Below are 23,999 nucleotides of genomic sequence, written 5' to 3'. Positions count from 1 at the left end.
ATCCCTTGTTAACAGCTTGCTTATTTTAACTTTGATTGTAATGTGGGTTGTATGCTGTATGTGTATGTGTTAAATGTGTTTCTTAAATGTTTTGATACACCCAATGGGCTAATAAATAAAATGTATGTATGCTGGGTTAACTGTGCAGGTGAATGGAAGACCTCGTGCAAGAGAGCTTTGTACTAATGTCATACCCGGTGATTCCTTTGAGCCTAAAAAGGAGGTTGCCATCACTGGATGAGATTTACGTATACAGTAGAGTCTCACTTATCCAAGCCTTGCTTATCCAGGTTTCTGGATTATCCAAGCCATTTTTGCAGTCAGTGTTTTCAATATATCATGATATTTTGGTGCTAAATTCGTAAATACAGTAATTACAACATAACATTACTGCGTATTGAACTACTTTTTCTGTCAAATTTGTTGTATAACATGATGTTTTGGTGCTTAATTTGTAAAATCATAACCTAATTTGATGTTTAATAGGCTTTTCCTTAATCTCTCCTTATTATCCAAGATATTCGCTTATCCAAGGTTCTGCCGGCCCGTTTAGCTTGGATAAGTGAGACTCGACTGCAGGGGTCCCCAAACTAAGACCCGGGGGCCGGATGCGGCCCTCCAAGGTCATTTACCTGGCCCCCGCCCTCTGTTTTATAATATAATATTTTTATATCAGTTTTAATAATATAATATATTGTATATACATATAATATTGATAATAATCTTATGTTATACAATATAATACTAATAGTAATACCATATAATAATATTAATTATATGTTATATATATTACATATTATATAATAGTATAGTGGTATAGTTCAATATAGTAATATATAATGCTAATATTGTGTTATGCTAATAATATAATATATTGTATGTACATACAGCTGCTCTGAGTCCCGTTCGGGTTGAGAAGGGTGGGATATAAATGTAGTAAATAAATAATTCATTTTAGACTTAGGCTCGGCCAAAGTCTGAAATGACTTGAAGTCACACAACAATAACAATCCTAATTAACTTGACTATCTCATTGGCCAGTAGCAGGCCCACACTTTCCATTGAAATCCTAACAGGTTTATGTTGGTTAAAATTGTTTTCATTTTTAAATATTATATTGTTCTTTTGTCGTTGTTGTTGTTGCACTACAAATAAGACATGTGCAGTATGCATAGGAATTTGTTTGTATTTTTTTTCAAATGATAATTTGGCCCCTCAACAGTCTGAAGGAATGCTTAAAAAGTTTGGGGACCCCTGCTCTACTGTATATACAGTCCATAGCAGATCTTCAAAGCTGAGTATAACATTGGGATCTAGCCTGTGCTTCTTATAGGATGTAGAAATTACAATCTATTTTTTTTTCATGTCAGGAGCAGCTTGAAAATCTGCAAGATGCTTCTGTTTTGAGAGAATTTACTGTCTGCAAGGACGTTGCCCAGGGGACACCCGGATGTTTTTGATGTTTTACCATCCTTGTGGGAGGCTTCTCTCATGTCCCCACATGAGGAGCTGGAGCTGATAGAGGGAGCTCATCCATGCTCTCCTTGGATTTGATCCGGCAACCTTCAGGTCAGCAACCCAAACTTCAAGTCAGCAGTGCTGCCAGCACAAGGGTTTAACCCATTGCAGAAAGCAAAACACACTGAAGCATCCTTCAGGTAACAATGTGGTGGGTTCACTCCCAAGAGCCTTAAGAAGAACATGCCACAGAGTGCGTTACTAATATTGTGCATGTGTTCACTATAATTAATTCTGCATTGAGGAAAAATCCCCCTGTCAACAGGAAAATATAGGCTGTCAGCAGCTCAGGATGAGCATGAATACCATTAGGCTCTTGACAAAGCTTATTAGTATTTTATCCGCCGCACTGATGGGATTATTCAATGAGGGACGGTTCTTCTCACAGATTTCCTGGCTATGATTACAAAAGAAAGTGGGGAAGGAGAAGGGGAAGCAGAAACTACCACCCTTGATTCCTCATCTCTCTCAGCCTAACGGCAACTGGCAGATCTATTAAAATACCTAAACTATATCCATGCAAGTGAGGTGCAACCTATACAGTATTGCAAAGGATAGCTGATGAAAATGCTCTCATCCATTTATAGACAACACAGGAGCATTTTGCAGCCTTTGAGAAAGTGTCTCAGGAATATTAATACTGACAGCGGCAGAAATACTAGCAGCACTTGTTTTCAAGAAAAAATAATAATAGAAGACTGCTCTGCTGTAAAATGAAGGATCATTCCATCTCAGTCTCTTTCTGTTTTACACACACATTTAAAATATCAATCAATCAGTCAATCCCTTTACTTATACCCTATGTTTTCCCCATGGAAAACTCTTGAACTCTTGGGAAATGAATGGTTTATTAATGCAGTGTTCCCTCACTTACTGCGGGGGTTACGTTCCAGGACCACCCACAATAAGTGAAATCCGTGAAGTAGGGGCACTATATTTATTTCAATATTTACACGTTATATTAGTAGGAGGGCGCATGCGCAAAAGGGAAACTGGCAGGCGCCACTGCTCAGAAAAAACTGAAACAGTGAGGGAGCGAAAAGTAAACCGCAAAGTAGTGAGGGAACACTGTAGTTGTAGGTGTATTATTTGATCCATACAAAGTATACAAATATTTACATATCTATATATAAAAAAGGGTAATGAAATTTCGGCCTAGGACAAAACAACAAAACTACACATCCCAGAAACACTAAACTTGGCAGCACAACCCCTCATCCATGCCTCTATGTCCATACAACAAAAAGAAAAGAAAAATAAAGTCCTAATTAGAAGGAGAGGAATAATTGTTTTTATCCAATTGCTGCCAGTTAGAAGGCTAAGCTCCACCCACTTGGTCTGCTGTCAGTTAGAAGGCTAAGCTCCACCCACTTGGTCTCCTAGCAACCCACTCAGCCCAGGGCCACTTCAATCCGGCCTCTTCCACACTGCCTATAAAATACAGATTATCTGATTTCAACTGGATTATATGGCAGTGTAGACTCAAGATGAGCACCAACCCCCTGAGTCAGACACGACTGGACTTAATATCAGGGGGAAACCTTTACCCTTTACCTTAACTGCCACCAATTCCTCAATACTTTATTTCCCATACCACCATACTTCACCACAGCAACACGTGGTCGGGCACAGCTAGTTTAATATAAAACTTCTGTTACGCATATACATTTATAATATAGGTAAAGGTAAAGGTTTTCCCCTGACGTTAAGTCCAGTCGTGACCAACTCTGGGGGTTGGTGCTCATCTCCATTTCTAAGCCGAAGAGCCGGCGTTGTCCATAGACTTCTCCAGATCATGTGGCCGGCATGACTGCATGGAGTGCCGTTACCTTCCTGCCGGAGCGGTACCTATTGATCTACTCACATTTGCATGTTTTCAAACTGCTAGGTTGGCAGGAGCTGGGGCTAACAGCGGGTGATCATTCCGTTCCCAGGATTTGAACCTGGGACCTTTTGGCCTGCAAGTTCAGCAGCTCAGCACTTTAACACACTGAGCCACCAGGGGCACAGTGTGTTTTATATGATTTTATATATTGGAAGGCATGGCTTCCTGCCAAGAGAAATAGCCATATAATAAATTTGGGAACATTTGGGAAGAAATTTTTCCCCTCTAGATTGGGAAGGTCCAAGGTCACAATAATGTCCCTACCGTTTTCTCACTTGAGTTAAGGCGAGTTGCACAACTGTGATAGCTCAGATATAGCTAGTTACTAGTCAGATATATCTCAAATTTTGGGGCCATAATTGTATTATGAACTCCCTCACCACCTCATCACCGGTGTCTTTTGATTTGCAACAATATAGACCACATTATCGTTTGTAAAGACAGGGATGAGAAAAACAAAACATTGTACATTTTTTGTGTGTGGGGAAGGATTGACACCTAGTGGCCTAGCAAGGTTGAAAGAAAAAAAAGATTGAATGTATAATTTTCCCAGTGATTTTAATTTTTGTATAAGCAATCTTTTGAAATATTGCTTAGTGGTTATTTTGTAGTTGGAGGACATTAGAAGACTGAAAATGAAGTAATGGAGTCCTCTTCCTACAGGCACTGGATACATTCTGATGCATAGAATTTATTTCCAAACCTGCATTTAAATAACTTCATGTTTTATCAATGCAGTGGATACTTTATTGAAGTTTGAATTTTATACTTTTTATCTTTGAAATACAGACCGTAAAGGTAAAGGTTTTCCCCTGACATTGAGTCTAGTCATGTCCAACTCTGGGGGTTGGTGCTCATCTCCATTTCTAAGCCATAGAGCTAGTGCTGTTCACAGACGTTTACAAGCTCACATGTCTGGCATGACTGCATGGATTACCAGCGTTGTCAGTAGACACCTCCAAGGTCATGTCGCCAGCATGACTGTATGGAGTGCTGTTAGTTTCCCATCGGAGCAGTGCCTATTGATCTACTCACATTTGCATGTTTTCAAACTGCTAGGTTGACAGAAGCTGGGGCTAACAGCAGGAGCTCACCTCGCTCCCCAGATTCGAACCTCCAACCTTTCGGTCAGCAAGTTCAGCAGCTCAGTAGTTTAACCCACTGCACCACCATAATAAAGACAAAATTGCAAGAAAGGGGTTGTTGTTCTTCTTTTTGTTGTTTTTGCTAGAACCCTGCTGGATCAGATCCAAAATCTACATACTGTTTGTCTTGGGATGCCAATGGGATGCCTCCATGTAGGACATGATATGCAATGGCATACTCACATCCATGTTCAATTGCAACTGGCCTTGAGCTATACTGTATTTAATTGCTAGGAGCTACCAGCAGAAGCTAACAGATATGCTCTTTCCAATACCTAAGATAATGCTATGTAACAAAATTTGAAAATAAAATTGGTTCCTGGTTTGAAAGTGTTATTTACTATTTAATTGTGCAGTATTTACTTTGAAAGTAATTGTTATACTCCAGAAACTTGATTTTTTTTGAATTTTTTTTTATCCTTCTATTACCTGAAACCCAAAAGTTTTAATTTTCCTTAATGAAAATATGCCATTTTAACCTTTCAGTGTGCAGACCACAAGAATGACTTTTCCCAATGTTTTATGATAGAAGCAATTAGGAAATGACATTTATAACCTAGGAACAGCAAATGTGTTGCATAGTGTAATCAGTTATGTTCTGGGTGTTACGTAGTATAATTTTATTATTTATTTATTTATTTCCGGTATTTCTACCCCGCCCTTCTCTCCTGGGGGACTCAGGGCGGCTTACAAATTGGCAACACAGTGCCATCACATCAACAATACAATACAATATACAAACATGATGCCTAGTCAGAGTATGGATGAAACTGATTATCAAGAAATACTTTATTTTTGCAGTATCTGAGGAATAACTATGGTTATTTACATTTGCAACTTAACAAAAAAAACTTAAATCTTTTATGGCATAGTGGTAACATTTGAGGTGGTAACACCTTCTTAGCTCTGCAAATGCAGCTTTTTTCTAATGAAGCAGTGAGTATTTGAGGATTGGGACATTCATAGGGATACAAAGATGCTTGTTTATAAAGTTATTGTCCTTCCAACTTTGTTTTATGGCTGCAAAACATGGACTGCCTACAAATGATACTCTCAACTTTTGGAAAGATTCCATCAGTGCTGCCTCCAAAAAATATTACTAATCTCTTGGGAGAGACAGGCAGACAAACTTCAGCGTTCTGGAACACCAGCACTGAAGCAATTATTCTCCATCATCAACTTTGCTGGACTGGCCACATTGTAAGAATGCCCAATCATAGTCTCCCAAAGCAGTTACTCTACTCTCAGCTCAAGAATGGAAAATAGAATGTTGATGGACAGCAAAAGAAATTTAAAAATGAGCTTAAAGCTGACCTTAAAAAACACTAGGAAGCCCTGGCTCTTGAGCACTCTAACTATAGGTCAGCTATTACAAACAGTGCTGTGAATTTCAAAGTGGCATAAATAGAGATCAAAAGGGAGAAACATGCCAAGAGGAAGATGTGTCAAGCAAACCCTCATTGCAACCGTATTCCATTTGGAAATGTATGTCCTCACTGCAAAAGACCATATGGATCCAAAATAGGTCTCTACAGTCATTTGTGGACACCAATACTCAAAGACAATCATACTCAGCCATGAGTGATAGCTTATGGCTGGGCTGTGGTGCAGCTGGTTAGTAACCAGCAGTAATAAATCAACACTGACTGAGAGGTTGTTGGGTCGAAGCCCGGGTCAGGGTTAAGCTCCCGACTGTTAATAGCCTAGCTTGCTGCCCACTGAAATAGCTCGAAAACAGCTGTGTTTGTAAGTAGAGATGTCTAGGTACCACTAATATGGAAAGGCTAATTTAACTTAATTTATGACACCATAAAATTGCCGGCGGCGTGCGAAGAACATGAGGAAATACTACCATCAAAAAGGACTCGGCGTAACAGTGGATGATGAAGCGGCAACTCCCCCTGTGGCTGGCATCGAGCATACCGTCATGAAGCCAGAAGCTAGATAGTGTTAAATAGCCTCTACTGTCTGTATATGTGGTATGTCTGATACAGGCATTGAATGCTATTCTGTTCTGTCCTGTCTGTCCGTGTATGTGTATTGTTTGCCATATATGTGTACTGTGATCCGCCTTGAGTCCCCTTGGGGAGATAGGGTGGAATATAACTAAAGTGTTTTTTTTTATTATTATTATTATTATTATTATTATTATTATTATTATTATTATTATTATTATTAGGAGATGATGACAAGGACTAGCAGGGCTACTGATTAAATCTTCCTTCCATGTTTGAAACGGGATAAAGTCCTCCACTAAACCTGAAGAATCAGGTGGGCCTCAGATTGTCTGCTATTCAGTTCTTTTATTCGATATCTTGATGTCATATCCTAGCACCTGCTACCCTAGGTAACCTCTTCTCTCTGCCTAATGGCAGGGCCATCCTTCAGAAAAGTGGATTCTGATAATTGTTTGTGAGCCTGTAAAAGTGGTGAACCCAGAAATATATCTTCCAATAAAAAAAAATCTGCCATTATTCATGGAGAAGCAGCATAAGTATGGTAACAGCATAAATCATATACCTATAGAACATAGATAGTGGAGTCCATCTCAATGGGCAGTGAATTTGTTATGAATTTTAGCTTCAACTTTAAATGTGTTCCACTTTTAAAGTTAACACTAAAAACCAGAACAGATTTCACTGTACTGCTGTCAGGGGAACTATTGTAAAATGCAAACAGTTTTTGTATAATAAGGGAGAAGGTGATCATTGCCTCTTAAGTAAAAGTGAGAATGCACTGTTAGTGTCTAAAATGCTCGCAAATGGACCTTGGCAGGTACTCTTCTTAGCAGCCATAAAGATAATCCAAATAATTTCAGCTGTGTCAAAAATGTCAGCCCACATTATCCAGTGAAAAGTCTGATCTGTTTATATCCATATGTCTCTCACACTCTGCTAGAAATATATCTCCTCTCCAGTGCTAATTTTGCTGGCAGTCCAGATATTTGACATCAGAAGTGAACAGACTTTCCCAGGGTAAAAAAAATCAACAGGACATCACAAAATCATCTTGACCTCTTGAAATGAATGTGGCGCTAATACCTCCTATCAGTAAAGAACTGTGAACATATTGAAAACTCTGTGATGCTTCCTTGATGGCAGTACAAATGAATTAGTGCCAGAGAAAGAGAATTGTCATTGTGTGTTGAGCACCTTGTAATTTTGCTGTCAGGGGAACAGCTAAGATTACTGCCAACAGTAGATTATCTTTGGGGGAGGGAGACAGATGAAGTTGCAAAGGAAAGTCAGGCTGTAGGTGCAGTCAAGGCAGATAGGAATGGAGGAACAAAGTGTGGAGAACTGGCTTTGATCAAGGAAATAATCAACTCATTTGCAGATTATCCATGCAAACTAGGCACTGAAAAGGACCAGTAGGATATGTATAAAGTGGTCACTCAATTGAATGTGCTGTCACAGTTTATTAAAGTGAGATACTAGGGAAGATGGGGGCAAATGAAGCATTATGTTAAAAATTTTGTAATATGACCTGCAAAACAAATGAAAGAATAACATTAAAAATATCCTGTTGTCCAGTATTTCAGAAAAAGGCTTTGTCAGTCATTTAGTTATCACAGAATTACTGAATTGTAGAATTGGAAGAGATCCCGACCATCATTTAGCCCAGTAACCTGAAAGTTTTAGACATTCACTTCTGCAACCTTCCTGAAAGATGGTCATCCAATCGCTCAGCAAAAACTTCAAACAAAAGGGAGTTCAACATTTTCTAAGGTGGTTTGTTCGGTTGGATTTTGAGCAATTGGTCACTATTAAATGACCGTTTTGTTTGAGGTTTCTGGGTGCTCATCTGATAACCATGAACACCGGAAAGATGTTCCAGATGAGGCAAATGTGTTGGGAGGCAGTAGATTTTACATCTTTTAATGTTTTTATTTTTTAAAATCCTCTTTCCAGAGCACTTGTCCATCTCTTGTGAACAGAAAGATCAATTCACCCAGGCCACACACAACCCTGCTCATCTCCTCCCCGTGACAACATTGTGAAAGGGAATGAGGGAACATTGTGAATTTTTGAGCACAGGATCCTGCTGGATTTGTGCTAAGAATTTTTGTTTTTTTGGAGAATTATAAGTATTAAAAGATGCAAAATTGGAAAAGTGAAGGGGGCGAAGTATGGGAGAAATCTAGGGGCTGGGCTTAGCACAGCAAGCTACACCACTGTGCTGCAGAAAAATCCTGCCAATTGAAAGGTCAGCAGTTCGAGTCCAAGTCGGGGTGAGCACTCGCAGTTAGCCCCAGCACACCTGCCCACCTAGCAGGTTGAAAGCAGAAATGCGAATAAATAGGTACCGCTTTTAGCAAGGAGGTAATAAAGGCGCCCTTAAGGACATTGATCGGCGGGAAGCTCCTCAGTATGAAAGATGGAGTGACAGCACCCCCCACCCCAGCTGGAGTCAAGCACAGCCTCCAAAATGCCAGAAATTGGATGGGAAAAACTGTCTTTACATCTGTTTGTGTTGTTTGTCCTTGTTAATTGTATAATCAGCAGTGAATGTTTGCCCTATGTGTGTGTTCTGTAAGCTGCTCTGAGTCCCCTTTGGGGTGAGAAGGGCGGGGTATAAATACTGTAAATAAATAAAGAAATAAACATATCTTTCCAAGCACAGGAAAGTACTGCTTTGATGCAAAGGCCATAGATAACATATTCAAAATTTACAAACAATTAAAAGAATTAAAAGGAATATTTTAAAGAGGTGAAGAGAAGAGTGTGATGGTGTGGTTGGAGAAGAATCAGCAGAAGAAAAAGGAATCTGTTTATTTCTCTTCCATTCAGCCCCTAATCATTATTACCTTTTAATTCCTGCATGCTGGTGATAGGGTGGGGAGAGTATTAAGATTAAATGGAAAGCGGTAGGAACAGCTGTGAGATAAATTGCTAAACCAAATTAAGTGTATAAGTTAATTTAGGACTTTGTTCCATGAACCTGCTATTCCATCACAGTCATGATATCACTGTTAGTGAATACATAGTGGGTTGAATACCTTCTATATTGTACCACTCTTCATTTGGGCAACTGTGCTGATTCAGCCATTCATGCTCCCATGACCATACTTCCTCATACTCTTATAGTCCTGGCTTCCTTCAGTACCACTGTCCTATAATTTTTTTTAAAAAAGTTAGACAAATTTCACAATTCCTGCTTTGAAAAATATATAAAATAAAGAGCTTTAGAACAGTAAGGTGCACAAGGAGCAATTTTTTTTCCTCTGGTGTCACTTTATTACCAGCACAAGGTAGGTGATGATGGGAACATTGCAGGACTGGGAGTTATTGGATAATCAGGATAATCAGGATAATCATAGAGAGGAGGGAGACTTGCAGTGAGGTGTGTGGCATCATGTGATAGGGATAGCTGCAATACTGGCTTTCCTGCAGTGTGTAATAAAGTCCTTAGGCTACTCTTTCAAATCTTTTTACCCTGAAGGGAAACTTGAAATGATTTCCAAATTTCAGTTAATGCCTACAAAAAAAATGGTTTTATCTAGAGGTTTGGTTTTTTTTTAAAAAAAAAAAACATTGTCTCATAGAATTCCTAGGCTCCTTCCACACAGCTGAATAAAATCCCACATTTCCTGCTTTGAACTGGAATATATGTCAGTGTGGATTCAGATAACCCAATTCGAAGCAGATATTGTGGGATTTTCTGCCTTGATATTCTGGGTTATATGGCTGTGTGGAAGGGCTCCTAGTGATCTCATGGTGCCCTGCTTGAGAAACCCTGATTTAGCAAAGGAATTTTAAAAGAAGATAGATATATAGATCAAGAATTAGAGCCAGCCATTGTAAGCATGTTCAAAGCTTTGCCAAGGAAAGGTTTTGACAGTAGGGGTCTCTTAGACCCTTGCACGCAGTCATATATGGCAGTGTGGACTCAGATGACCTGGATCAAAGCTGATATTGTGGGGTTTTCTGCCTTGATATTCTGGGTTATATGGCTGTGTGGAAGGGCCCAATGTGGATTGTTTGCTTTGATAGTCTGGATTATATGGCAGTGTAGAAGAGGTCAGAGGCACATGATATTCAGGAGACAACAACTTCAGTGTTTTCTGAACAGTGATCTTAAACTATGCTTAAATCCACCCATAATAATCATAATGACATTGTGCTAATCATACAAAATCTGAAAAAATGTGCTAGAAACTAATTGATTATTTACTTTTTCAAGGAAGGCTCCCTATGTGAGGCTGGATCTACATTGCCCTGTAGCCCAGGATATGATCCCAGATTATCTTCTTATCCCAGATTATCTGGCAGTGTAGACTCATATAATCCAGTTCAAAGCAGATAATTTGAGATGAGATCCTGGGATATAGGGCAGTGTAGATTCAGCCTTTAAAAATATGTTTTTATTAGTATACATGTTTATACATTATCATAAAAGAAAAAGGGGGTGTGGGGGGCGGAAAAGAATTATTTGATAAACTTTAGAGTATCTATCAACTTGGAGGGAATATTTATAGAAAGAAAAAAAGCTATACTACTACTACTAAAAATAAGTTTAAGGGAAACAAAGTTGGAAAAATTTGGGGATTTTGATTGACTTCCAATATTCTTCAGCGTGGTTAAATAATCTTTATTCTGCTTCTTCACTAATTCTAATTTCTTCTCTGATTTTACTCTTTAAGGATGAATAGCTCCCCAAGCGATTGGTTGTCATGCAGAGATTTCAATTTCATGGGTTAATCAGGTGAAGTCTAAATGTACTTATAGAAGCAATTTTGTTTTCACACATTTTAAGATGTGATAATTATCTTTTTGTATGTTTGTCTGTACATGCATGCACAAGCATGCTGGGCTACACACTGTCATTGGAAACAAACTGTAACTTGTCCAACAATGTTTTACTATTTGCTTTGATATTTCCGCAATGTTCCTTTTACATTAATAATGCAAGCATACACACATATACTCAGAAAGAAACCCTCAAATGGTCAGTAGTGCATAATTATAGATGCACAGAATTATCGAAAAGGTCATTGAAATGCATGTATTCTTTATGACATTGTCAATTAATTTCATTCTAATTATTTCCTATTTTTAGCCTAACAACACCTTATTCAAGTATATTAATTTGAAAAACTTGAAATGACTCAAAGTGATCTATAAGGCGTCCTTACTCATTAATGTCTTTAGCTATTTTGCTATCTGGCGGCATACATTGCTTGGCTATGCATGTTTGAGTTTTCATCTGTGCAATGTTGGAGGGTATTCATTTACATTTCTTTGAAGACAAAATTGTGAAAAGATTTATAAAATACTTTATGCCTTACATTCATTCCTTGGAATACTGCAGTTCTTCCCTGTATTAACATCTATGATAACACTGGGGCCGTGGTGGCGCAATGGGTTAAATCGCCGAGTTACTGAACTTGCTGACTGGAAGGTTGGTGGTTCGAATCTGTTCGACAGGGTGAGCTCCTACTTTAGCCCCAGCTTCTGCTAGCCTTGCAGTTTGAAAACATGCAAATGTGAATAGATCAATAGGTACTGCCTCGGCAGGAAAGTAAGCAGCACTCCATGCAGTCATGCCAGCCACATGACCTAGGAGGCGTCTAGGGACAACATAGGCTCTTCAGCTTAGAAATGGAGATGAGCACCATCCCTTAGAGCCAGAAGGGGAAGCCTTTACCTTTGTGTTTGTGTATGCTGAAATCCACCCTGAGTCACCTCAGGGAGATAGGGTGGAATATAAATAAAGTATTATTATTATCTTAGAATATACAGATACATATTCTGTTTGTGGTACTGAAATTAGAGTGCATCTTACAAGAGAAGAAATACAGTGCAGTACTTAAAATTGGAACTGAATATATTTTCACACATTATAGCAGAAAAAGGCTTTTTAAATCTAGACATGAAGGAAGGCCCAGGGGTAGTTTTCCAGTTCCTTTCTATGAAATATACTATGTTTTTTCAATTGTGAGATGCTATTTAATAAAATAAATACAGTAGAGTCTCACTTATCCAAGCTAAATGGGCCAGCAGAACCTTGGATAAGTGAATATCTTGGATAATGAGAGATTAAGGAAAAGCCTATTAAACATCAAATTAAGTTATGATTTTACGAATTAAGCACCAAATCATCATGTTATACAACAAATTTGACAGAAAAAGTAGTTCAATACGCAGTAATGTTATGTTGTAATTACTGTATTTACGAATTTAGCACCAAAATATCATGATATATTGAAAACACTGACTGCAATAATGGCTTGGATAATCCAGAACCTTAGATAAGCGAGGCTTGGATAAGTGAGACTCTACTGTAATAATAAAATGAAACACTCAAGTGGGAAGAAAATTGCAGACTTATGGAAATGGGAGATGGACAAAGTTCATAGAGGGAGAAGTTCCAAAGGTTTCTCATCTATGCTTTTAAAAGGTGGATGCTAAGGTACGAGGATTGAATGAAAAGTAATGCCTCCACCTTCGTAACTCCTCAACAGATGGCAGTACTGGTATGCGGCAGGTACTGGCTTGTTCAGTAGACTCTCCTCTACAGTTCCATTTGGCGGGAAGCCTTAGCATTGAATGGTTGTGTTGTTAAAATGCGAAGTATGGAACCCTGCGCAGACGGTCGGTCAATGCGACTTAAGCAACGTGCAGTCACTGAATTCTTGACAGTAGAAGGTGTCACCCCAAAGGGGATTCATCAGAGAATGCAAGCTATTTATGGTGATTGTGTTGATGTGAATACTGTGCGTCGTAGGGTAAGTTTAAAGATGTTGAGGTGGGAACATCTGACTTGCATGATAAACAAAGTTGGACATCCTGTGACAGCAACCACTGAGTTTCACAAGCAAAAGGTTGACAGATTGATTCAGGATGATCGTCGTATCACTCAGAGAGAAATGTCAAGCATAATCGGCATTTCACAAGAACGTGTGGGTACTGTTTGCAATGATCAGAAGGCTCTTGATTCATACAGGCATGATGGGTACTGTGAGACACTGGTTGCGGAAACAGAGTATCGGCTTCTTCCGTGATAGCTTCAAAAAACTTGTTAATCATTCGCAGAAATGTATCCAATTGTCTGGTGATTATGTGGAAAAGTGAATAGTGGTAGTTAAAGAACACATTCTAAGGATTATTTCTGTGTTTGATTTATTAAAATATTCCCATCCAAACCCAAGTAACGAAGGTGGAGACATTACTTTTAATAAATCCTTTTAGAACTTTGGCCGTCATGAACTTTTCCCACCTCCTGCCCTGCTAGCTTTTAGTTGTTCTAATATGCATTGAAATTTAAACAAAATGGTAACACATTTGCCAGAACCAAATAACCACCCACCCAACCTGCCCCAGCCTCGAACCCCCATTCACCCAAATCCCAGTTTAGAGCACAGAACACACATAGCAAAAAGGGTTTTCCACAAAAGTTGAGAGTAAAAAGTGTTTCTTAAAAATTGCATTAAAGCCTAAAATTAAAAAATTCACTTTGAAAACAGAAAAAAGTTGTGTATTCCAACAGAACTGAGAGTGAGGCAAGGACAAATTGTTTTGGAGGTATGGGTTCAGCCTCAGTTATTCTGGAAACCCCGAGCTTGTAATGCAAGGTCTTCTCCATGGGGGAGAAGAGTGGTGTGTGTGTGTGTGTGTGTGTGTGTGTGTGTATGATAGTATTAATGGCAGGGTTTAATGCCTTCAAACCTGTGTGTTCAAACTGAGTGTTGCCCAGTACTCCCCATTTTGTATAACCAATGAAGAATGTTTGCGTGAATTCAGCAGGCTGTAGATCACAGATGAGCATTTTTGTGTCCTCCAGTCTCTAGTTCCCCACTACCACCATAGCTAATAGTAAGAGGTTGTAGAAGTTATAGTCCTAAACACCTGTCATAGATTTAACAAACACTTGAGAAAGCTCTGCATGATTTATAAGGCATCTGGAGCAGTTGAGAGTTTTGATAAAAGCCCATATGATTTCAAACTGCTTTGGATGCACTCAATAGATGTATTTTTTTTATAAGCATATAGCTATTTGACCCACCCAGCAGCCCTTAGTAACTTGGAAGGCTGCAAACTATACATGGGTCTCATATTTCAAAAGAGGCTTTGTACTTTCTGAGGCACACCAGTTTTGTCATGAATGTGAAGATTATGGAAAGACCCGGTAGTGCATTTAAGTATCAGCAGAGGGCAGAGTGGAGTAGAAATAATATTTCAAAACCCCCAAATTATCAGTTTGGCTATATCCTGAAAGTACAGGTAGGATGACAGGTAATTCTAAATCAATCTGAGGATGCAAATGAGTTTGAATATCAAGTTGTTTCCAAAAAACAAAGTGATTAAATGATTTCATTTCAGAATTTATCCAGGTAGCATGGAGACAGAAATAGGGAAAATGCAGGCCTCCAGATGTGGGTGGCAGAACTAATCTGCTGGTAATTAAAGTTCAACAACATCCGGAAGGCTGCAAGATTCCTGTCTTTAGATTCAACTGCCAGCAAGTTCACCACGCTGTATAATCACCTGGTAAGCTAGTTTGTCAACTCATCAACATACAGCAATAGGTCTTCAGGCAATCCCAAATAGCCCATTTCTACTACCATGTCTGTCTGGTCTTGCCTCCAAACCTTAAGAGGTGCTCATTTTGGCAAACTGAAAGTAAAATGTGCTTATGGTAACAGTAATTTTATCTACCAGGTAGAATATAGTAGACTCTTGGTATCTGTTAAGCTCGAGCATTTCTGTGGATGCTCAAGTCCCCTTATATACAATGGCATAATAAAATGGTTTTCTTCATTTAAAATAGCAAACAAGTGCTGGAGAGAGCTTGAGGACTGATGAAATGGTGGGCAGTTACAGCATGATATGCATACACATCAGCATAATGCTCAGAGAATGGCAAAATCAAGGTTTGCTTTTTAGATTTTGTTTTCAAATATTTCCAAACCATAGTTGGGCAGATTTGTAGATGCAGAATCCATGGATATGGAGGGCTAATTGTAAAAAAAGCTATTGGGTCTGAGTAAAATGGCAAGAATCCCATGTACCTAACCCAATCCAATTAGTAGAAGAATGTTAGTTCAACAAAAAAGTTCTCTTTCTCTATTCCTGATTACACCAAATAATCCAAGGTTGTGTGTCACACATAAAACAGTAAAAGAAAACAAAATTAGCCACAGGCTTGGTAAGAATTACTAGGAGGCCACCGTTTCTATCTAGCATCTGCCACCTGAGGTGGAATCCTCACCTTGCCTAACAGTGCCTGTTGCAGTGCCTTGTTGAATACTTTTTACATTTAATGACTGCATTTTAGGACATTCCCATCACAGTCCTGTAATTGCGGACGACTAGGACACTTTCTAGATGTTCTAGTCATCTGAAAACCCAATTAACAATTGGGCCACACAGTTTACAGAAAACCTACACACATGGATAGATACCTACATAAAAACTCCAACCATCACCCAAGTAAAAAAAAGAAGCACAATTAAAGCCCTAGCAGACAGTGCAAAAAGAATCTGCAAAACCCACCTCCTCCAAAGTGAACTAAACCACCCAGGCCCATAGCCAGGATTTTGATTTGGGAGGGGCTGGGATTTTTGGTTGGGGGGGGGCTGAATCTGGGTGAGGGGGGATATACCCTAGCAAACCTTTTGTATCATTATGCCAATATCCCCTGTGTCTTCAGGGGGAGTATAACCCTGTTCAACACAGGCTGCAACCCTATGCCCTGTTTGGCCTTATGACTGACCAGGAGGACCTCTGTCTTGTCTGGATTCAATTTCAATTTGTTCACCCACATCCAGACTGTCACAGCCAAGCACCGGTTCAGGACCTGGACAGCCTCCTTAGTAACAGGTGGAAAGGAGTGACAGAGTTGGACATCATCTGCGCACAGGTGACACGGTACTCCAAAACTCCGGAAGATCTCTCCCAGCGGCTTCATGTATATGTTAAACAACATGGGGGACAGTACCGAGCCCTGCGGAACCCCACAAGACAATGGTTGCAGGGCCGAGCAGATGTCCCCCAGTGACACCTTATGGGAACGACCCTCTGAACAGTATCTCCAAGCCCTATTCCAGCAAGGCATCCCAGAAGGATCCTGTGGCCTATAGTATCAAAGGCCACTAAGAGGTCCAGCAGAACCAACAGGGACACACTCCCTGTCTAGTTTCCGGCATAGATCATCTACTAAGGTGACCAAGGCTGTCTCAGTTCCTAAAGCCAGACTGTACCGGATCTAGAAAATCAGTGTCTTCCAAGAATCCCTGGAGTTTATTTATGTATTTATTTATTACAATATTTATATCCCGCCCTTCTCACCCAATCAGGGACTCAGGGCAGCTTTCAATAAAACACATATATAAAATTGTACAATACATTGTGAATCAATTAAAAAGTCATTAAATTATATCAGACATTCATAAAAACACATAAAATACAGATGGGCATGTTCGAGTCTAAAAGACTGGGTCTGTCAATTGCAAGGCAACCACACTTTCCATGACTTTGCCCAAGTAGGAGAGACTGGAAATTGGCCCAAAGCTGTCTAATTGAGTGAGGTCCAGTGATGGCACTTATTTCACATGCCAGTAAGGTAATGCTCAAGATCCTGCAAGGCAGACTTCAGCAATACATGTAGCGAGAGCTGCCAGATGTCCAAGCTGGGTTTAGAAAATGCGGAGGAACAAGAGACCAAATTGCCAATATCCGCTGGATAATGGAGGAAGCCAGGGAGTTTCAGAAAAACATCTACTTCTGCTTTATTGACTATTCTAAAGCCTTCGACTGTGTGGATCATAATGCATTGTGGAAATATCTTGGTGGTATGGAGATTCCCAGTCACCTTGTCTGTCTCCTGAGAAATCTGTATAAAGACCAAGTAGCCACAGTAAGAACAGATCACGGAACAACGGACTGGTTCAAGATTGGGAAAGGAGTACGGCAGGGCTGTATACTATTGCCCTACCTATTCAACTTGTATGCAGAACACATCATGTGACGTGCAGGGCTTGACGAATCCAAGGCTGGAGTTAAAATTTCTGGAAGAAACATTAACAACCTTATGATACCACTCTGATGGCTGAAAGTGAGGAAGAGCTGAGGAGCCTTATCACCAAGGTGAAAGAAGAAAGTGCAAAAGCTGGGTTGCAGTTAAACATCAAGAAAACCAAGATCATGGTAACTACACCTATTGATAACTGGCAAATAGAGGGAGAAAATGTGGAGGCAGTGACAGACTTTATATTTCTAGGTGCGAAGATCACTGCAGATGCAGACTGCAGCCAGGAAATCAGAAGACGTTTACTTCTTGGGAGGAGAGCAATGGCCAACCTTGACAAAATAGTGAAGAGCAGAGACATCACACTGGCAATGAAGGTCCGCATAGTCAAAGCCATGGTATTCCCCATAGTAACCTATGGCTGCGAGAGCTGGACCATAAGGAAGGCTGAGCGAAGGAAGATAGACGCGTTTGAACTCTGGTGTTGGAGGAAAATCCTGAGAGTGCCTTGGACCGCAAGAAGATCCAACCAGTCCATCCTCCAGGAAATAATGCCTGGCTGCTCACTGGAGGGAAGGATATTAGAGGCAAAGTTGAAGTATTTTGGCCACATCATGAGAAGACAGGAAAGCTTGGAGAAGATCATGATGCTGGGGGAAAAGGAAGGAAAAAGGAAGAGAGGCCGACCAAGGACGAGATGGATGGACGTGACTGGCGTGACCTTGAAGGAACTGGGGGCGGCAATGGCCGACAGGGAGCTCTGGCGTGGACTGGTCCATGAGGTCACGAAGAGTCGAAAATGACTGAACGAAGCTGAACCAAACCAGTGATGGCCTCTTCAACAGCGGTTTGATCACAGCCATTTTTACTGTGTCACGAACTGATGTGTGTCTAAAAAGCGTGTCCCCAACATGAAATGTTTGGAAAGCTCACTAACCTTAAAAACAAAAAAAAACACACACACACACACCTTTCCTCCCTGTTTGGGCTCTGTATCCTGAGGTCGGGCCACCTTTTTGCCCAGGCTTTGGCCGCCTCAGGCCAGCAGGTGCCGCCCTGCTCTTTCTCTTCGGGCCTCTTTCTCCTTTTCCCGGCGCCCTTGTTCCAGGGGAAAGGAGGAGGGACCCAGGCAGGGCCAGCAGCAGCAGAAGCAGCTTCAGCGTCCTTGGCGTCGCTGCCTCTCTCCTCCCTTCGCGTGGAATCTGTGCGTCAAAAGGCGAGGGCGGCGCAGGGCATGGAAGCGGGCTGCTCGCCTCAAAACAAGGCAAAGGCAGCGGTTGCTTGATTTCTCTCGTGAGGTGAAGAAGAAGCAGCACAAAAAGCAGAGGCCAGCGCTTGTGTGTGAAGCAAGGCTGGGCTGAGAGGGAGCCGGGAATGCCAATGCCGCCTCCTCCTTTTCCTCTTCCTCCTTTTTCCCCTCCCACGCTTTCCCTTTGCACCTTGGGCCAGGAGGGAGCTGCGTGAGGAAGGAGGGAAAGCGGGAAGGAAAGGGAAGGAAGAAGCAGGGAGAAGGAGGAGGAAGAGGAAGAAGAAGGGAAAGCACAGGCAGCTTTCCTCCGACGCAGCAGGCGAAGGGGATTAGTGCAGCCGAAAACGAAGTGGCGTCAGTCATGTAGCAACAAGCTCGGAGCTGCCTCTTCCTTCGCTTTCTAATCAACTCTCCTCCTTGAAGGGGCTTCCATCACCAGCCAGGGATTCAAAGGCTCCCTTTTCCCCTCCGCATTTTCCCCCCTCGCCAGCAAAGTGAGCGGAGTGGAGCCTCTCGCAGCCCTTTTAAAGAGAGAGAAGGAGAACGGCAACACGGAGGGCCACGATGACCGAAGAGAGCTCCGACGTCCCCAAAGAGTTGCTGGGTAAGACGCCTCCCTTTTTTTCCCCGCGCTTTTCCCCCCGCTGGGGTCCTAATTGAGGGCGGACTTGGGAGACTTGAAGAGGAAGCGGAGACTCAAGCGACGCTGCTTCCCCTCAGGAATAGCCCTCCATTGAAGCATTTATTTGCTTATCCCTGCCATTAAAGGCACCTTGGGGGGGGGGGGGGGTGGAGGGGGAAGAAGGCGTGGCGGGAAAGGTGGAGGTGCTTGTGGCCTCAGGGAGGCATTGGGAAAAGGGGCCCTGGGTGTGCCCTCAGTGGTGGTCTGTGAGGTGAAGCTCAGGTGTTTTGGATCTTGGCAAACGGGTTTTGGTGGTGCTGGGAAACACAGGAAATGTGAGACAACCAAATGAGAGTGATACAGACCCCCAAAGGTTGCTTGTTTCCCCTGAGCACTCAGCATTCTCCCCCCCCCCCGCGTCCTTCCTGGCATTCAGCTTTAGGGGAAATCCAACCAGCAGCTCCAAAATCCCAGTCTAGTTCTTCCCCTTGGGTAGATTTCCAACCCCACTGGCTTTCCAGCCCCCACACCCTGGGTGCATCCACACAGTTGAATTGATGCACTTGAACTGCCATCAACTGTGGAGTCATTGAAGCTGTAGTTTCAGGGTACCTTCCCATTTTGTATCACCAGTGAAGATTTTATTTTTCGTTTACAAGGTCTTTTGCCTTCTCTGCCAAAGATCCATAACCATTCGAGTAGTGTCATTCTACAACAGTGGCTCCCAGCCTTTTTTTTTTTTTTTTACTAGGGACCATTTGACCAGGGGCCACTACGACCGGAGGCCACTAACAACCAGGGGCCATTTTGACCAGGGACCACTCTCCAATATGAGTACTAAAAGGGTTACAAATCAGTTTTTGGTCCACTTTAGATTCGATTTGGTTATTTGGGGTGCTGATTCGGAAAATTGAATTGGCCCTAGTGGCACAGTGTGTTAAAGCGCTGAGCTGCTGAACGTGTGGTCCCAAGTTCAAATCCCAGGAGCGGAATGAGCGCCCGCTGTTAGCCCCAGCTCCTGTCAACCTAGCAGTTTAAAAACATGCAAATGTGAGTAGATCAAAAGGTACTGCTCCGGCGGGAAGGTAACAGCGCTCTATGCAGTCATGCTGGCCACATGACCTTGGAGGTGTCTACGGACAACGCCGGCTCTTTGGCTTAGAAATGGAGATGAGCACCAACCCCCAGAGTCAGTCACGACTGGACTTAAGTCAGGGGAAAACCTTTACCTAACCTAGACCACATCAGCTCTGGTTTCTGATACAGAACATATGCCATCCAGCAGTCACCACCTGCTTACCCACAGGAAACCATATTTAATAATCTAGAGCAGCTGTGGTCTATCCAATGTAATTTTCTGAATCAGCACCCCAAATGACCCCAGGAACAGGCCTATAAACTAAGACACCAAGGTGCTCCCGCTTCTAGGCGCCACATGGAAAGGCTTTGCTCAGGGGGAGGGAGGAGGAGGAGAAGCAACAGTCAGGAGGCTTGTTGTCACACCTTTCGTGGGTAGTCAGCCTCTCCCCTCCTGACATCCCCGGTGCCTCTGCACTATAAGAAGGTTTTACGAGACCATTTGCTCTCCGTTGTAACGGTGTGTTAACAGTGAGGCTGTGGACCATATTTTAGTTTTTAGGGACCACTGGTGGTCCATGAACCACAGGTTGGGAACCACTGTTCTACGGTGTAGGTGCATCCCCTGTCCAGTATGTATTGGGCTTCTTAATCTTCCCTTTTCCAGTGTGGACAGGGGAGAATATCCCTAAACACCTTTGTTCCCAGATGTAGGCAAATAGAGTCAAGCCGCTTGGCTGCATAGGAAGAGAAGTCTCTGCCAAAACATCTGTTGCTATTCATATTGTATATGAATCTGTGTACGAATGTTTATGTGTGGGAGTTGTTGTTTATTTCTTTTGTGCCAACAGCTTGTGATTGGAAAGGAAATAGCTAGTAGGTGGAGCCAAGATTGTTAGTCCTTCAACTCAACGTTGTTTGCCCTTCAATTAGAAATGCAGTCCTATTTTTGCTTTCTTTTTGTTTTTCAGGAGTGGCCAAGATATGTAGCCACTTTGTGACATGTTTAAAGCATTTATATGATGCTCTGTATTTCCTTTGCTTTAGAAGCATAAAGAGAACCTGGATGCCTTTCCATGTAACTTTGAGATGAACTAAGGCTGGATCTACACTGCCCTATATCCCAGGATCTGATCCCATATTATCTGCTTTGAACTGAGTCTACACTGCCAGATAATCTGGGATCAAATCCGGGGATTAAGACCCATTCTACCCTGCCATGTAAAATCCAGTTCAAAGCAGGTAATATGGATTATCTGCTTTGATAATCTGGATTATATAGCAGTGTAGAAGTGGCCACAGGGCAGTGTAGATCCAGCCTAAGTCCAAAGTTCAATGGACCTTAGGAGTGTCTCAATGGACCAAAGGAGTGTCTCAAGGGTTATTGATTTGTCTTACAAAGAAGTCATTCTTCTTGTCTTTTCAAATACAGTACACATCATTTAGTCATTAACTAGTATCTACCATTCACCATTCTTCTTCTACCTTCTTACTGCAATGCAAACAGTGGCTGCTTCTTGAAATAACTTCACACCAGTTGTAGACAGTTTGGCTAGGTTTAGCGGCAGATATTAAGTATCTAGTGTCCTGTTTCTTGCAAGTACAACTAATGTTTTGAAAATGAACGTGAAATGCGAGGTAAAATAGAAAATGCTACATATAACCTGATTTGCAACAGTAGATGTGGTCTTTTGATAAATCACCTGAAATCACCTATAGACCATGAATGGAACAGTTGTATTTTGCAAGCGTCATGTAAGAAGCATTTTTAAAGCTGTATCTGTGTTAACTTTTGTAAACCACCTTTAGTCCCAGGCTAGGGAAAATGTGAGATTAATTATTATATATGGTGACAGATTCTCCCGCTTCAGCGGTGTCATGGAAAATTGAACTAAAACTATTAAGAGCTATCAACTGTACAGCCCAGTCTTGATTTTATTTCTGATTTTATTTAAGAAGTGCTGCATAAATATAATACAGTAAGATCTCCATAATTTTGAAGTCCATATCCACAGTTTAACTTTTCCCCTTCCTGTGCGTCAGTTGTTCTCAACCTGTGGTTCCCCAGATATTTTGGCCTTCAGCTCCCAGAAATCCTTACAGCTGGTGAACTGACTGGGGTTTCTGGGAGTTGTAGGCCAAAACACCTGGAGACTCAGGTTAAGAACCACTGCTGTAGGTGATTCTACAGTATGCTCCCCCTGGAAGTTACTATAGTTTGACATAGAAGGCGTGGCAAATTCTTGGATACCTCTAGGAATTTCCAAGTCCTCCAGTGCAACTCTATGGTATGCTAGGACCAGAAGTAAGCTAATTTAATGTCATTTGTTCACAGCAAAAAAAAGTCCAGCTGGGAACATATTCCCAGCAAATTCAAGGGGTCTTGCTATACAATAAAAAATACATTGATCTTTAATTTGTATGAGATATTTCTGTGTCTTGTCTCCTTATCTGAAGAGTTAAAGTATTGGGAAAGTTAATATGGTTGAAGAGGAGAGTTGTGAACTATTTCCCAAGAACATTGGAGTTTGATGACTATAATAGTGAACAGATACAACTGCAAAATACATAACAGTGTCATGATGAGTGTGGTAGTGATGAAGAGAGGAACTATAATGTTAAATGCTACTAGGAGATGGGAATAAGTGAATTGAATTCAGCTTTGAAACTTCTAGATCAGACTCCATATTTATGGGATGATCTTTTAGCCAGAAAAAGATAGTTTGGTTTGATATTAAGGAGAAGATTTAAGGTTTTTTAGGTTAAGATTTTTCCATTGAATGGTGGGAAATCAACATGTTGGGGTAGTTGATTAGTTTAGTTTAATGTTAGTCATTTTTATTCAGTGTACTGTATTCTGTTCTTTTCTACAGTAGTAGTTGTAATTGTCTCGAAAATATTTGTAGTGTGCTTTAAAAAATCAAATAAAAATATACACACCTCTGCCTTCCAGATTGGGGTAAAGAAGCCCAGAGAATTGCCGGGGGGGGGGGGGGGTTGCACCTGTTAACTCTTCCAGATGCCAAAGCATCATTTTTTATTAAACCTGGAGATGATGTAACAGTCACTTCCAGTTTCTGTTTTTACAAAATTTCTGCTCCTTTGAATGTCACCCAAAACAATGACTGAACCTCAGGCTGCTGCTCTTCAAAGTCTCTAGAAGTGTGGTATTGGTTTTTGGGTGATAGAATTGACTAAGAACTGCATTAGCCTTTGTCTCAAACCACATGCAGTTTGTAAATACAGAGTTTTCAGATGGATAAAAACTCCTGGAATTGTGTATTTTGTTATATGTGACACAGTATATATATTAAAAGCTATGTTGCAAACTGTCTTTGATTGTATATCATGAGGAAGCAGGAACCTTACATAAATAAATAGAACATTGCTCACTTAAAAAAAAAGAAAGCTTGATTTTCTTTCCTTGCAAATATAAATTATAAGCTGTGATTAATATAATAACACTTACCCTATCATCTTACAGAATTCAGAATAATAGCTTGGTTCTCTGTGTTTTCTGAGGGTCCTTTTGTG

The 23,999-nt window shown here is 41.1% G+C and overlaps 1 protein-coding gene across 2 annotated transcripts in view; it reads left to right on the top strand.

Moving 5' to 3' along the window:
• The first annotated feature begins 18,656 nt into the window (after nucleotides 1–18,656).
• carmil1 (capping protein regulator and myosin 1 linker 1) overlaps nucleotides 18,657–23,999 on the top strand; it is a 198,087-nt gene continuing 192,744 nt past the window's right edge. The window contains exon 1 of one of the 2 annotated variants that reach the window (XM_062980635.1): nucleotides 18,657–19,370. In XM_062980635.1, the coding sequence (XP_062836705.1) occupies nucleotides 19,331–19,370 (40 nt within the window). In that variant the 5' untranslated portion in view covers nucleotides 18,657–19,330. The remainder of the gene's footprint in view (nucleotides 19,371–23,999) is intronic. The other variant, XM_008108781.2, reaches the window with a different exon arrangement.

The sequence above is a fragment of the Anolis carolinensis genome, chromosome 4, assembly GCF_035594765.1.
Source record: "Anolis carolinensis isolate JA03-04 chromosome 4, rAnoCar3.1.pri, whole genome shotgun sequence".
In the NCBI taxonomy this organism is placed as follows: Eukaryota; Metazoa; Chordata; class Lepidosauria; order Squamata; family Dactyloidae; genus Anolis; species Anolis carolinensis.
Note: the sequence above shows the minus strand (reverse complement) of the source record. Positions and strands in the feature narration are given on the sequence as shown.